The following is a 14,372-nucleotide window of genomic DNA, read 5'->3' as shown; positions in this document are numbered from 1 at the left end:
CTTCAGCCAGGTCACGATCTCGCCGTCTGGGAGTTCGAGCCCCGCGTCAGGCTCTGGGCTGATGGCTCAGAGCCTGGAGCCTGTTTCCGATTCTGTGTCTCCCTCTCTCTCTGCCCCTCCCCCGTTCATGCTCTGTCTCTCTCTGTCCCAAAAATAAATAAACGTTGAAAAAAAATTTTTTTTAAACTTCCATTACACAGCCCACAAACAAGAGGGAGGGGGGTGCTGGTGAAGCCCCTGGGGACACACCCTCTCCTTCCTCAACCCCAGGATCCAGGCTCAGAGATAAAAACCAGGACTATTTGAAAAACTGCTGTGGGACCAGCAGCTGCAGTGCCATATTTAGACAGCAGAGGACATCAGTGTATTGAGAACAGCTTTAGGACTTAGGAGAAGGGCTTGGAGAGAAAAGAGAACTGGGGGCTGAGGAGGGAGGGAGGGGAAGAGATGACTGTCTATACTAGGAATGTGTGCCCATTGCGTGTGCCTTCCTTCCTACAGAGAGGTTCGTATCTCCTCAGTGAGGTCTGTAGGGCTTGTGATGCTTCAGGGAAGTCTGATCCCCCTTGTAGTCTCCACTAAGTGAGGTCTGTGATCCCTTAGTGGTGTCCATTTCCTCAGTGTTGTGAGAGGCCCCTTAGCGGGGTTTGAGTCCTCTCAGTGGAGTCTATGTCTCCTTAGTAAAACCTATATCTTCTCTATCTCCTAGGAGGAAGTCCATGTCCCCTCAATAGAATCAGAGAACTTCAATGCATTTTATGTCCTATTTGCAGGGTCCACAGCCCTTCAGTGAGATCTGAGATCCCTCAGCAAATCTGTGCTCCCTTAATGGAGTACCTTCAGTAAAGTGTGTGTGCCTTTTCAGTGCAGTCAATGCCTTCTTGATGAATTATCTGTCTCCTCAGTGGGGTCCATATCCATTCCATGAGGTTTGTACCCTTTCAGGTAGCCCTGAGACTCTCACTTTAGGATTGAATAGGCTCTGGATCATAGGTCTGGTGGTGGGGAGTTTTTGTTTTTTCAATTTAGGGTGTTCTGGGCTTGTGGTTAGCTGGACAAAGAATAAAGGAGAAGATGGGAAGATAGCCTGGGCCAAGTGGGGTCACAAGCCCTGTGTAGGCTTCATGGGGTGGGGCTGCCCATTTTGACCCTCAGAATCACCCTTGGAGTTAGATATCTAAGGATCCTTCCTACCTTGACAGCCATTCTGTGAACTGATGGGTGGGGAGGGCCCTTCTTGGTGGTGAGTGCAGGTGGGAGATAGAGGGTCTTGTCTGGCCTCTCCTTTCTGTAGTAGAAGGGATGGAGGGAAGTCAGAGGTAATTGAGCCCAGTTGTGACAAGTAGGAGGGGTTTCTTGGTGAAGTAAAAAGATTGGGAAGGAAAGAAGGGTGAGTTTTCCTATTTTGCATAGACTTTAGTGTTTTACAAGCATTACCTTCAGCCTGATGAAGGGGAGTCAGGAGACCTAGGTTTGGTCCTAACCTGGTTGTTGTTTTCTCTGTGACCTTGCACAAATTATTTCCTTTCCCTGAGTTCATTATTTGCATAATGAGGAGATGTGTTTATTAGCAAAGACCTAAAAGCCCCTCCTAGTCTTCACTTGCGTCTTGTACTTGAGATCTATATGGGAATTTGTGGAGGCAGGGAGAGTGAAGACATATCTTCAGAGGTGGCAGAAAATTCTGAGCTGGCCCCAAGGTTAGCAGAGAGGGCATCCTGTCCCCAGGCAGAGCCCTCAACGTCTTGGGAGGAGTTTTTCCTGGGGACAGAGGGGAGTGGTTTACTCAGAATTGGGGGATAGTTCTCAGAGGAGAACAGTGCCACCCGGAAAGGACCCTATTCCACCTGGCTTTCCAAATCGGTGGAGTGACAGGCTTGTGCAATCAGATCACGGGGTGCCTCCATTATGGGCCAGATCCAACTCCTTTCGGTTGCCCAGCTCTTTCCCGCTCGAGCCCCGCCCTAACCCAACTTCTCATCTGTCACTCCAAGACCCCACCCCACTGTGGTCACTCCATGATTCAGTCTCCTCTCTTGTCACCTCCAGGCTCGCCACTCCCTGTCACTCCATGACAGGAGAGGGCCCACCTCCTCTACTGTCACGTCTGGCCCCTCCCCTCCTCTGTCACTGCAAGATGCCAACCTCTCTTGTCACGCGCCCCGCCCCTTCAGCTCCTCCCCTGTGGCTCCACCCCTTCCGCAGTCGGCTCCGCCCCTACCCCCAAGCAATACTCGACTTTTCCCAATCCGTGTCACTGCTAACATTCGTTTTGACCCCATCGAGCATGGCTCCGCCCCTCCGGGCCGCCATCCGCCGAGGCTGCTTAAGCCACGCCTCCGCCGGCCGGGCCTCTCCTCCCGTAAGGCACCGCCCCCGGGCCAGCCTGTTTTCCTCTCCTGGGCGCGAGAAGCTACCCGCAAAGGCTGCTACGGCGCTCGGAACTTGACGCTATGGGGCTTCCGGAGGAGCGGGGCCGGAGCGGGAGCGGGAGCGGGAGCCGGGAGCGGGAGGAGTCTGGACCCCGAAGCCGGGTGCGGAGTTGGTCTCCGCCGCCCGAGGTCAGCCGTTCAGCGCACGTCTCTTCGCTGCAGCGCTACCGCGAGCTGCACCGGCGCTCTGTGGAGGAGCCGCGAGGTGAGGCCGGGCCCGGGCGGCCCTGGGTGGGGTCAGTGAGGAGAGAAGTGGGGGGTTGCAGAAGAGTGAGAAATTGGGCACGAGGCGTGGGGGACGGGGATTACGTGAGGAGATCGGGGTCCCTGGCGGAGTTGGGTTTTCTCTTGGGAGGTTGAAGGATTCATGAAGAGACAGGTTCTTTGAGGAGATGGAAAAGAAGTTCCGGGAGGATATGGGAGTTCTGTAGGGAGAAGGGTTCTGTGATGAGGGGGGTTCTGTGATGAGGAGGGTTCTGTGATGAGGTTCCCTAGGAACCAGGGAGTTCCTTGGCGACTTGGGGATTTCGTGAGGAGTTGGGGCTTCCTTGAGGCGAGTGAAGGTCTGAGTTCCTGAGGTTCGCAGAGGCGAAGGGGCGCCTCGAGGGGAGGAGAGCTACAGAACTTTCTTTGCTCCCTTTCATGCCAACTCAGCTTTTGCCTCCTGACACCTTTACCCTGTGACTTAGTCTCCACAGTTGGTTAGTAAAGGGTCTCGTTCCCGTCCTGGGGGCCCCCCACATTAGTAACGGAGTCCCAGATCTGTTTTTCATATTTCATAAATTCCAGCGGCAATTACGCAATGTAAGACCGAACAAGTCACTAAGATGCAGTTTAAAAAAAAAAATCGGGCTGGGATTGTAATAACTCAGAAATTCTGATAGAAAGTCCCATGTCTTTAAGAATGTGTATGGAAAATTCTTTGCCCTTGCCCTCAGTCTGGGTAAGGGGTCAAAACTGTACCAACGTTGGGAGGGCAGCATTATGTTTGGCAGTGGGATAAGCCTGGGCAATGAATCAGACCACCCCCAAATCTACCATTCATTCACTGTGAGGTCTTAAGCAGAGTTTTAAACCTAAGATTCCTTTTCTTCGTCCGTAGGATGCTGATAATAATACTTGCCTCCTACGTTTGTTTGAGGTCTAAAGCAGGTGATAAGTGCATGATAGAGTGCCTGAAGCACAGTTGGCATTCAGTAAATGGTGGTTAGTGTGATAATAAGAACAACGTGGGCCAAGGGATTACTGAGTAATGCAAGACAAGATTGAATCAAGTGTAGGGTGGTTGACTGCTACACAGGCAGTGTTCAAGTTTGAATCCTCAGACCTCTTTTCACTTCTCTTTCTTCTATTTTTTCCCCCATCATGAGTTCATCTGTTTTCTATCTATTTCCACAATAATAACTTCTATATATTTAGCCCTGTGCCCAGGATCCCACTTACGCTCTGGTCCCAGATTTCATAGATCTGTAGACCATTTTATTCTCATACCTTGATGTTACACCATATGTAACATGACTGTGTCTGGGATTTACCAATTTTCCCTCCCCAAACTGCTCTCCCCTTAATTTTCTAATCCCTGTCAGTACCACTATCCCAAACTAAATCTCTTTCATCATCTTCTTCTATAATAAGATCTATCTATCAACTATAGAGGGATCTTTTCTATCTCTTTATCTATCAGTAAGCAGTAAAGATTGCTTACTGCTTACTGAGCACAAATCCTGTTTGATTTGATGTAGACTGTTATCCCCATTATGCAGAGAAGAAAACTGAAGTGTAGAGAGATTAACTAACTTGCATGAGGCCATAAAGCTGCATAGCAGTGGATCTGGGATTTGATCTAAGGTAGTCTTGACTACAGAACCTATACTCCTGATAGCTATAGTCTTCCTCTTCCCTGACCCCACAGTCTGCCTTTCACCAAATTCTGTTAAATACTCTTCAAAATATCTCTGCTTACCTTTTCTTCCATTCCCACAGTACCTTTTAATTCAAGGAAGTAGCCTCCTAATTGGTTCTCCTGTCCCCTGGTCTCACCCACCAATCTCTCTGGTAGAATTATCTAAAATAAACACTATTAGATTGAGATTCTGGAAACATTGCTTTCATATGTCACTTCAAAAACTTTCAGTAGTTCCCTATTTCCTCCAATTTCAAATGAAAATTTGAAATTGCCGTTTACTCAAGGTCTGGATAACTAGCTACACCTTACCTCTCTATTCTTATTTCCCGCTATTCCTTACCACACCCCTTATTATAGACCAGTCATTCTCACTGATATACTGATTACACAAAGGTTTATTTCCCATCTCCTTGCCTTTGCCCATTTCCTTCTGCTCTTCTCTATCTAGTCAAACCCACCAGTTCCACACAACATTCCCTGATCATCTAGTCCATGCTCATCTTTTCCTCTTCTGAACTTTCATATTTAGAATGCATGCTAATGGTGGGGTGCCTGGGTGGCTCAGTCAGTTAAGCATCTGACTCTTGATTTCAGTTCAGGTCGTGATCTCACAGTTCGTGAGTTCGAACTCCACGATGTATTGTCAGCACAGAGCCTACTTGGGATTCTCTGTCTCCCCCTCTCTCTCTGTCACCCCAAATAAATAAATAAACTTAAAAAAAAAAAAGAATGCATGCCAATGAAGCATCCAGATTTCAATACTTCCACCAAATAAAAACAAACCCCTCCCAAAACAAAACTAAGTGATCATAAAACTCAAGTTTTCTTTTTATTTTTTTAAAGTTTATTTATTAATTTTAAGGTGGGGGAAGAGAGAGAGTGCGTGTGGGTGAGCGAGTTCAAGGGGGGAGGGGCACAGAGAGAGAGAATCTCAAGCAGGCTCCACACTATCAGCACAGGGCTTGAACCCACAAACCGTGAGATCATGACTTGAGCCAAAATCAAAAGTCGAACGCTTAACTGACTGAGCCACCCAAGTGTCCCAAAACTCAGTTTTCCTCATCCTTATTGATATACATAAATGGGGTTCATAAATAGTTTTATATAACCTGTGCCTACTATTATCACTTAAAAATATTTTTGAGTATATACATATTCAGTATATATTGAGTATTCAATGTAGTTGTAACAACAGATGTGATTGTGTATACTGGTTTCTAGCTGTGTGTTTCCTTGGGAGAGTTCCTATGTTTTCTGAGCTTTGTTTTTCTCATCTATAAAATTAGGGTAGTTAATATATACTTAATAGGGCTGTATAGACATTCAGTGAATCCTTTTGTCTCATTTTGCTGCATTGGAGAGAGAAGATAGATCACCAGTAGCTCTACTGGGCCATTTGAGGAAGTTTGGCCAGGGTTTTTATTCTTGCCATGTCTGCTCAAATCGCCACAGTCTGATCAGGGAAACAGCCTCAGTATGTGCCGCCAGTGTTTCCATCAGTATGCAGAGGATACAGGCTGTATTAAATTGGATTGAGTAAACTACCATGAGTGGGTCATCCAAGATACCTACCTTAACCGCAGATATCCAGGACACCTACCTTAATGCTCACTCATTGTACACAAAATAAAAATACTTCAATTATGAGTGTTTTAATATGAAAAAAAAATTCAGTGAGGGGCACCGAGTGAGTCTTGATCTGAGGGTTGTGAGTTCAAGCTCCACATTGGATACAGAGTTTTCTTAAAAATAAAATCTTAAAAACACACACACATACACACACACACACAAATAGATTCAATAAGATTGGTCCAGTGCCTGGTACAGGAATGGCCATTTGCTAAAATGCCAGTTCCCATTTGCCCTCTGTTTAGTGGCCATTTAGTATTCTGTTGTATTACTACTAGTATTACTAGTTTTCATCAGCTTTTTTTTTTTTTTTTAATTATTAGGCTCTTGGGTTGTTTCCAGTTTCATTGTTATAAATAGTGTTACTACAAACATCTCTTTAGCAATCACTTTTTTTTTTCCTTTGGAATTTTTTCTTGTAGTGTGCTTCCCAAAATTAAGTTAGCAGATGTTTAAAGGTACAAAAAATTTTATGGCTCTCGTCAGTCATTTTCCTGTTATCCAGTAACATTGTGACAATTTCTTATAATGCTATTATCATATAAGAGTATCTCTTTTACAGAGCCATCTGACATTGGATTTATCTTTTTTAAAAATTATTTGGATTTCTTAAATTGTTTGCAAGTTGTACACCATATGATTTAGCTTTCAACTATATCGTTTTGCATGTTCAACAGTATTTCATGTGTTAGTCTTATCTTTCCACCTAGATTGTGTAAACTGAATCACATAACCTTGAGCAAATCACTTTACCTCTATGAATTTGGTTTGTTATTGGTGAAATGGGGATAATAATCTCTAAATTTCCTTTCACTGTTATGTTTCTAAGTGTGTCTCTTCCTTCTAGCTCCTGACCCTGTACTGACAATATCCTAAGTGCTCTGACATTACATGTTTTACCTGTTGAATACATTTTCTATGGAGTAGCAGGCAAATATTTTAAGATTATTAATCTGTTCATGTCTCTCTCCTTAAAATCTTACAATGGCTTTCCATTCTTCTTTAGGATAATATCAAATTCCTTATCATGCCCAGAAGGATCGCATGATCTGCCCAGTTTATGAATTAATTTCTGCTACTCTTTCTCTTACTCTCAGTGCTTCAGCCCCAGGGAGTTCCTCTTAACATATACCCTTGGTTCCTTTCTATCTCATGGCCCTGTTTCCTGGTAGGGAAGTGGAGAAAAACTCCTGTTCTCTTTTAGATTTTAGCAAAAATGTCTTCCTCTGGGCAGTTCACATCTTGACTTAGTAACTATATAACCTAGAGTAAGTTATTTAACTTCTCTGAGCCTTGATTTTCATTTTTTTTTTCTTTTCAAATGTTATTTAAATTCTAGTTAGTTAACATACAGTGCAATATTGGTTTCAGGAGTAGAATTCAGTGATTCATTAGTTACATACAAAATCCAATGCTTATCATAACAAGTGCCCTCCTTCATACCCAGCACCCATTATATATTATGTATATATACCACGTCTTTTTTATCCATCATCAGTCAATGGACATTTGGTAAGCCTTGATTTTTCAAATCAATAAAATGAGAATGAAAACAAGGCCTACCTCTTATGGTTGTGGTAGAGACTAAATAAGATAATACATATAAAGAGCTTAAAGCAACATCTGACTCATAGCAAGTAACACCTGGTCAAGATGTAATAGGAGGAGATGCTCATTAAATAATTGCTGAAAGTGAATGAATGAACAAATTAGGAGAAAGATATTATGGAAGGCTCTGTGGGTAAAGGATTTCTTCCTTTCACTACTTAGTTAAATTACTGATTGTGCTAGGCATTGTGTGGCTATGATTTGAATAGATGGTAAAAAACGGAGTGGCAGTTTTGAGAGAAGGAAGAAATTTGAGTCAAGATTCAGCTCATGGGAATAGAAGGTAGGTTAGGAAAGTAGTAGGTGATAAAAATTAGACAGGTAAAGGAAGGACCTCCGTTGTGGGTCCTAGAGTATAGGGCAGAGAAGTTGTGACTTGTTCGTGTCATAGACTGGTAAGCCATCTGAGGATAAATATGTCTGAGAAATTTGGTGACGTCTTGGTTTCCCTTTCTGCTGCAGAGTTTTGGGGAGACATTGCCAAGGAATTTTACTGGAAGACCTCATGTCCTGGCCCATTCCTCCAGTACAATTTTGATGTGACTAAAGGAAAAATCTTCATCGAGTGGATGAAAGGAGCAACTACCAACATCTGCTACAACGTACTGGATCGAATTGTCCATGAGAAAAAACTTGGCGATAAAGTTGCTTTTTACTGGTAAAAACATCTATCTTGAAGCCTGTGACAGATAAAAAGTCACCACTCAAATTTTATAGTGTTTAATAGTTCGCAAAGTACTTTAAAATCTATTAATTAATTTGATCCTTGCAACAACCTAGGAGAGTAAGTAAAGTATTGCTAATTTAATCTCAGATGAGGAAAAATACCTCAAGTAAGTTAAGTGACTTCACTGAAATCACATAACTAGTATGTGACAGAATTGACATTCAGAGCCAGGTGTCCTGACTTCTAGTCTGGCATTCTTGGCTTGTAGTTGGAGAGGAAAGAGAGGGGAGGGTAAATGGAAGTGAATAGGACTGAGTAGCAATCTTTCTCATTTTGCTTTGGGAGGAAAGTGTGGATATTGGGATTTTCACTACCATTGTTGTTATCATCTTTGGGTGAACTATAATACCTGTTGGTTTGCAGTCCTTCCCGGAGTTTCCCAGGTATAATCTGAAACCGTCCCCCTCCTTCCCCCCATAAGCAGAGGGTAAGGAGAGACTGAAGAAAGAGGCAGCCATTCCAAGTTCGTAGGTGGCAGTTTTAATGAACAAAGAGAACTTACATACAAAGCTTGTCTTGGACAGCAGCAAGACAAACGGAACACTGTACTCACCCTCCAAATCTTAAAAGTGTGTAGAGGTCCTAAGTAGGCTTAGTAACATGCAGGTGTTTTCAGTACTACATCATCACATCTCAAGGCTATGTCCTTGAGCAGGAAAGGCAAGTGGAACCCACATTCCAAGGACATGGGAAGGGGTAAGAAGCCTCCCATTGCTGGAAGGGTCAATCAGGTAGATTGGAGGTCACATCTTTTTGATGACATTCCCCAAAAGTATCAGACACTATGCTCAAGTGCTTAACAAATATTATCTCATTTGATGCTGACAACCAAGAATGCACTGTTTTCCTCATTTTACATATGTGAAAACTGAAATTCTGAGATGTTAAGTGACTTATCTGAAGTCATACAGCTAGTAAGAAGTAGGACTGAGATTCAAACCCAGTTAGGACAGTTATAGAGTTTATACTCATAACCATGACACCATGCTATGCTTCTAACTCTTAACATTAGCTTTTTAGCAGCTGTGCGATATAGGTGAAGAAGTGAATAACAGAGGGTTATATAGTGAATAAAATCATAGGGCTTATAAGTAAGTGGTAGAGCCAGGACTCAAACTCAAGTCTGTTTGACTCCTTGATGGTAACACTAGATGATGTTGCCTTCTTAGTGGGAACTTTTTAAGACCCCTTCCTTCTAGCAACATAGCTTATAGGTGGTATTACTACACTGAACCCAAATAGGACCTTGAAGTTCCAATAATTGGGGTGTTGATTCTGCCACCACCATGAGCATTTTGAGAATTGATCTATTCTTTTTTAAGTGAGCCAATAGGAGTAGTTTGGATGTTTCATGGAAGAGTTAATGGGTATTCAGTCAAAATTTGCCCAGTTTGTGATGTATTAATAAGAGCCCTAATGCCCTAAAATGAGCCCAACTCTGCCATTCACTTGCTATATGACCACAGACAAGGCATTTAACTCTGTGAGAGTCCCTTTCCTCTTCCATAAAATGAGGATCATAATTCTACCCCATCTTTCTCATCTCAAGTGAGATGATGTTGTGAAAGCATTTATTTACTTATTGGAAAAAAACTGTACAAATGTGAGTGGTCTATTCACATTGCTATTGCTCAATTTAGGGTACTTTGCCACTGAAACTCAGTCTTTTATTGAGACTTCCTTTAGCTTCTGCCCTTGGACTTTATGGCTTGAGCTCCATTTGACACTTGGGTTCACTTCCTGGGTTCCTTAGGGATCAGAAAATCTTTAAAGATCTGTAAAGGAGAGGCTTGTGTCTGATGTTGTTCACTGTTTGAAATAATTCAAGTGCATGATGAAAGACTGAGAGAACTTAGGCCACAGTTGTTCAATCACTGGAGACTGCTCCAGAATCCTGAAGCCCTTCTTTCTAGTTCCCCTGCCATCCAGACCTGAACAGGCTCTAGAGAGTCTCTTTTCCTACTTGTAAAATGAGAGGAGTTGACTAGATCAGTGTTTTCCAAAGAATGCTCCAGAAACCACTCATTACTAGAGATAGTAGCAGGGGCTTAATTCATGAAACAAATGAATCTGAGAAACACTACATAATAAATTACCTTTCTGGGATTCCCAATGTGTATTAACATAGTAAAGCCTCCAAGAACTATAGTAAAAACACCTGATTAAATTTTTTGCACGGGATTACCCAAATTTATTTGAGCCCCACTTTCTGCAGCATGCTATTAACATTACAAGAAGCAGTATTTCATGGAACACCAATTTGAGAGGCATTGGATTATATAATTTCTAAATTTGCTTCTAGTGCAAAATTCTATAATTCCATAACAAGATATCTTCATCCCATTTTTTTTTTTAACGTTTATTTTTGAGACAGAGAGAGACAAAGCATGAACGGGGGAGGGTCAGAGAGAGGGAGACACAGAATCTGAAACAGGCTCCAGGCTCTGAGCCATCAGCCCAGAGCCTGACGCGGGGCTCGAACTCACGGACCGCAAGATCATGACCTGAGCCGAAGTCGGCCGCTTAACCGACTGAGCCACCCAGGCGCCTCTCTTCATCCCATTTTTACATTGGTCGCTCAATCAACAAGAATTTTTAAAGATGTTGGATAGTCGTATGTTAAGTATTATGGATATAGGGATAGAGGAGTGAGAGACAAGTACCATGTGGGCCATTATTATTCAATTATTTTATGTTAACAATAAAGTAAAACCAAGCTACAAATAAGTCACATTTGTTATAAAAAAGTAAAGTGCAAATATGCCAGATGTGGTTACTTCTCTTAAAACCTCCTTATTTATTTATTTATTTATTTATTTATTTATTTGAGAGTACAAGTAGAGGAGAAGGATAGAGGGAGAGAGAGAATTTCAAGCAGGCTCCATAAGTGGAGCTCAATCTCACGATCCTGGGATCTTGACCTCAGCCAAAGTCAAGAGTCAGATGCTCAGGGGAGCCTGGGTGGCTCAATCATTTAAGCATCCAACTCTCAATTTTGGCTCAGGTCATGAGCTCACAGTTGGTGGGATTGAGCCCTGGTTTGGGCTGTGCACTGGCAGCATGGAGCCTGCTTGGGATTCTCTCTCTCCCCCCTCTCTCTGTGCCCCTCCCTTGCCTGTGCACTCGCACTCTCTCAAAAAAAAAAAAAAAAAAATGTCAGGTGCTTAATCAACTGAGCCACCCAGGTGCTCTACCTCCATAGTTTTAAGTAGTATGCTTATACAACATACTTTAGGAATTGTGACTTCCTATTATGATAGATGAGAATTGTGTTCTTGTATATTCCTCTAACTTCATTCTCTCATCTATCTAGCTCTGTTTTTTAGTTAATTTAAACACAATGTTTACATAAGAGTAATATTTTATGATTGCATTTCCTTTTTTTTCTTTTGAAGTTTATTTGTTTATTTTGAGAGAGAGAGAGAGAAAGCAGAAGTGGAGGAGGGGCAGAAAGAGGTTGGGGAGAGAGAGAGAGAGAGAGAGAAAGAGAGAGAAAGAGAGAGAAAGAGAATCCCAAGCAGGCTCTGTGCTACCAGCCCAGAGCTGGATGCAGAGCTCAATCTCAGGAACCATGAGGTCATGACGTGAGCTGAAACCAAGAGTCTAATGTTTAACCAACTGAGCCATACAGGTGCCCCTGCATTTCCTTTTATATTCAGATTTTTGTTTTCTCTGAAGTTAAAAATTGCCTGCCATTTTTCTTGCATTATTTGTCTTTATCTTTTTTTTTTTTTTTTAAATTTTTTTTTTCAACGTTTTTATTTATTTTTGGGACAGAGAGAGACAGAGCATGAACGGGGGAGGGGCAGAGAGAGAGGGAGACACAGAATTGGAAACAGGCTCCAGGCTCTGAGCCATCAGCCCAGAGCCCGACGCGGGGCTCGAACTCCCGGACCGCGAGATCGTGACCTGGCTGAAGTCGGACGCTTAACCGACTGCGCCACCCAGGTGCCCCTATTTGTCTTTATCTTATACTCCGTATTTTTCAAACTCTCTATCATATCATTTATTCTATGAAGTCCTCTTTTTTTCCCCCAAAGTGTTTTGTTTTGGAGTCCACCTTCTTCCTGCTCTAATTTTTATTCATGCTGTGTGTGTGTGTGTGTGTGTGTGTGTGTGTGTGTGTGTGAGAGAGAGAGAGAGAGAGAGAGAGAAAGAAAGAGAAAAAGAAAGAAAGAAAACGTGCTTGGGGGGAGGGGAGGAGCAGAGGGAAAGGGAGAGAGAGTCTTTTTTTTTTTTTTTTTTTTTTAGAGAGAGTGTGTGCATGCATGCACGCACATGAGCAGGGCAGGGGCAGAGGGAGAGGAATAGAGAGCATCTTAAGCAGACTCTGTGCCCAGTGCAGAGCCTGACATGGGGTTTGATTTCACAACTGTTGAGATTATGACCTAAGCTGAAATCAAGAGTGCTTAACTGAGTGAACCACCCAGGCCCCCCAATAATGCTTTTTAAAATGACATCTTTTCCACGGTTTTCTCTAATTGATATACTTCTTATGGAGTCACAGTATGACTTTCTTTTCAACCTAAACAATGTCATTTATATAGCTTTAGTGGCATTAGCAAACCACGTTTATAGCTCATTCCTTGTTTTAGGGCATGTTCTGAAGTAATGCACAGAGGAAATAGTGCTCATAGAACCAAAGTAGAACCATATTAAGGAAGAATTTGGCCTTTTACTTTTGGATTGACACATTGTAAATTTTCATGGAATAATAGTATTTTTAGAATTTGAAGTGGCCAATTATTTATTTCTTAAGTTTATTTTTTTATTTTGAGAGAGAGAGAGAGAGGGCATGGGCACGCAGAGGAGGGGCAGAGAGAGAGAGGGAGAGAGAGAATCCCAAGCAGGCTTTGCACTGTCAGTGCAGAGCCAACATGGGACTTGAACTCATGACTGTGAGATCATGACCTGAGCCTAAATCAAGAGTCAGGTGCTTAACCAACTGAACCACCCAGGTGCTCCTGAAATGATCATTTAGATTCATCTAGGCCAATTTCTTTACAGATTAGTAGATTAAAGATCAGTGAGGCTACAGCTGACACAGAGCTTGGAGACAGAGCTGAGACTAATCTCTAGGTATCCTTACTCCTCGTCAGTTACTCTTTTCACCATATGATCCTGCTTCATTATTCTAGTTGTCTAACACCAGATTGTGACAGTTGAAAAGAGAAATTTGTCATATTAGTTAAAGTTAATTTGTCAAATTAACTTTAAGGTTAATTTGCTTACAAATATAAGATAAAATGTGGTATCACATTTCAAATACCCAGATCTTGGTTTTATGGAATTGACATTCTATTTGGAAAACCAAATAGACCTATATAAAACAGCTGGAAAGCAATTATGGGCCAACTGCAAAGAGCCACTTACACAAATAGTTCACAGAAGGGAGAAGGCATGTAGGGAGGCAGTATGAAAAAATTAGGAGAATGGGCTTTGGTATCAGACTAACCTAACTTGAGTCCTGTTTCTGCTGCAAAAATAGCTATATAATTTTATACAAATTATTTAATATCTTTGAGCCTCAACTGTAAAATGGATAAAAGTAGTTTCCATCTCATGTAGTTACTGACTGAATAGTGTAACAAAGTGATGTATCCAATTCCTGGCACATTGAAAGCACTCAAAAGACATTAGCTATAATTACTATTGGGACAGTGAGAAGGCCAAATTTGTCTGGAGTAAAGGGTTTATACAGGGAACAATTTATTCATTCAATAAATACTTATTGTGCACTTGCTATGTACCAGGAACTATTCTGAACAATATCCATGCCTTCATGGAAGTTATATTTCAGCTTGAGGAGACAGACAGTAAACAAACAGGCCAATGAATATATGGCAGGTAGTGATAAATGCTATAGAAAAATACCGAGTGGCATAAGCAAAAAGGGAATGACAACAAAGAATGGGCGTTGATAAGGGAAGAACTGTCTGATAAAAGTGACATTTGAGCAGACATTTAAGAAGGAAATGGAGTGTGCCACGCAGATAATTGTATTGGGAAGGAGAAATATTCTAAGTACATGGAAGAGCAAGTACAAAATCCCTGAGGTAGGAGTGTGCTG

General features: G+C 42.3%; 1 protein-coding gene, 1 long non-coding RNA gene and 1 pseudogene across 3 annotated transcripts in view; 2 read left to right on the top strand and 1 right to left on the bottom strand.

Annotated features, from left to right (window-relative positions):
* Positions 1 to 1,548: 1,548 nt before the first annotated feature.
* Positions 1,549 to 2,500, bottom strand: LOC125161676 (uncharacterized). Its single transcript, XR_007150717.1, has 2 exons — positions 2,418 to 2,500; positions 1,549 to 1,761 (listed from the first exon to the last, which is right to left on the bottom strand). It is a non-coding gene; the product is annotated as an uncharacterized LOC125161676 (long non-coding RNA).
* Positions 2,364 to 14,372, top strand: part of ACSS2 (acyl-CoA synthetase short chain family member 2) — a 51,116-nt gene continuing 39,107 nt past the window's right edge. Inside the window, exons 1-2 of one of the 2 annotated variants that reach the window (XM_047851484.1) lie at positions 2,364 to 2,637; positions 8,038 to 8,233. In XM_047851484.1, the coding sequence (XP_047707440.1) occupies positions 2,454 to 2,637; positions 8,038 to 8,233 (380 nt within the window). In that variant the 5' untranslated portion in view covers positions 2,364 to 2,453. Of the gene's footprint in view, positions 2,638 to 2,992; positions 3,134 to 8,037; positions 8,234 to 14,372 lie in introns of those variants that run through there. The other variant, XM_047851485.1, reaches the window with a different exon arrangement.
* Positions 2,825 to 5,874, top strand: LOC125162030 (40S ribosomal protein S29-like; annotated as a pseudogene).

Source organism: Prionailurus viverrinus, chromosome A3 (assembly GCF_022837055.1).
Source record: "Prionailurus viverrinus isolate Anna chromosome A3, UM_Priviv_1.0, whole genome shotgun sequence".
Lineage (NCBI taxonomy): Eukaryota > Metazoa > Chordata > Mammalia > Carnivora > Felidae > Prionailurus > Prionailurus viverrinus.
The sequence above is the reverse complement of the archived record's forward strand: the minus strand, read 5'-3'. Positions and strand labels throughout refer to the sequence as shown.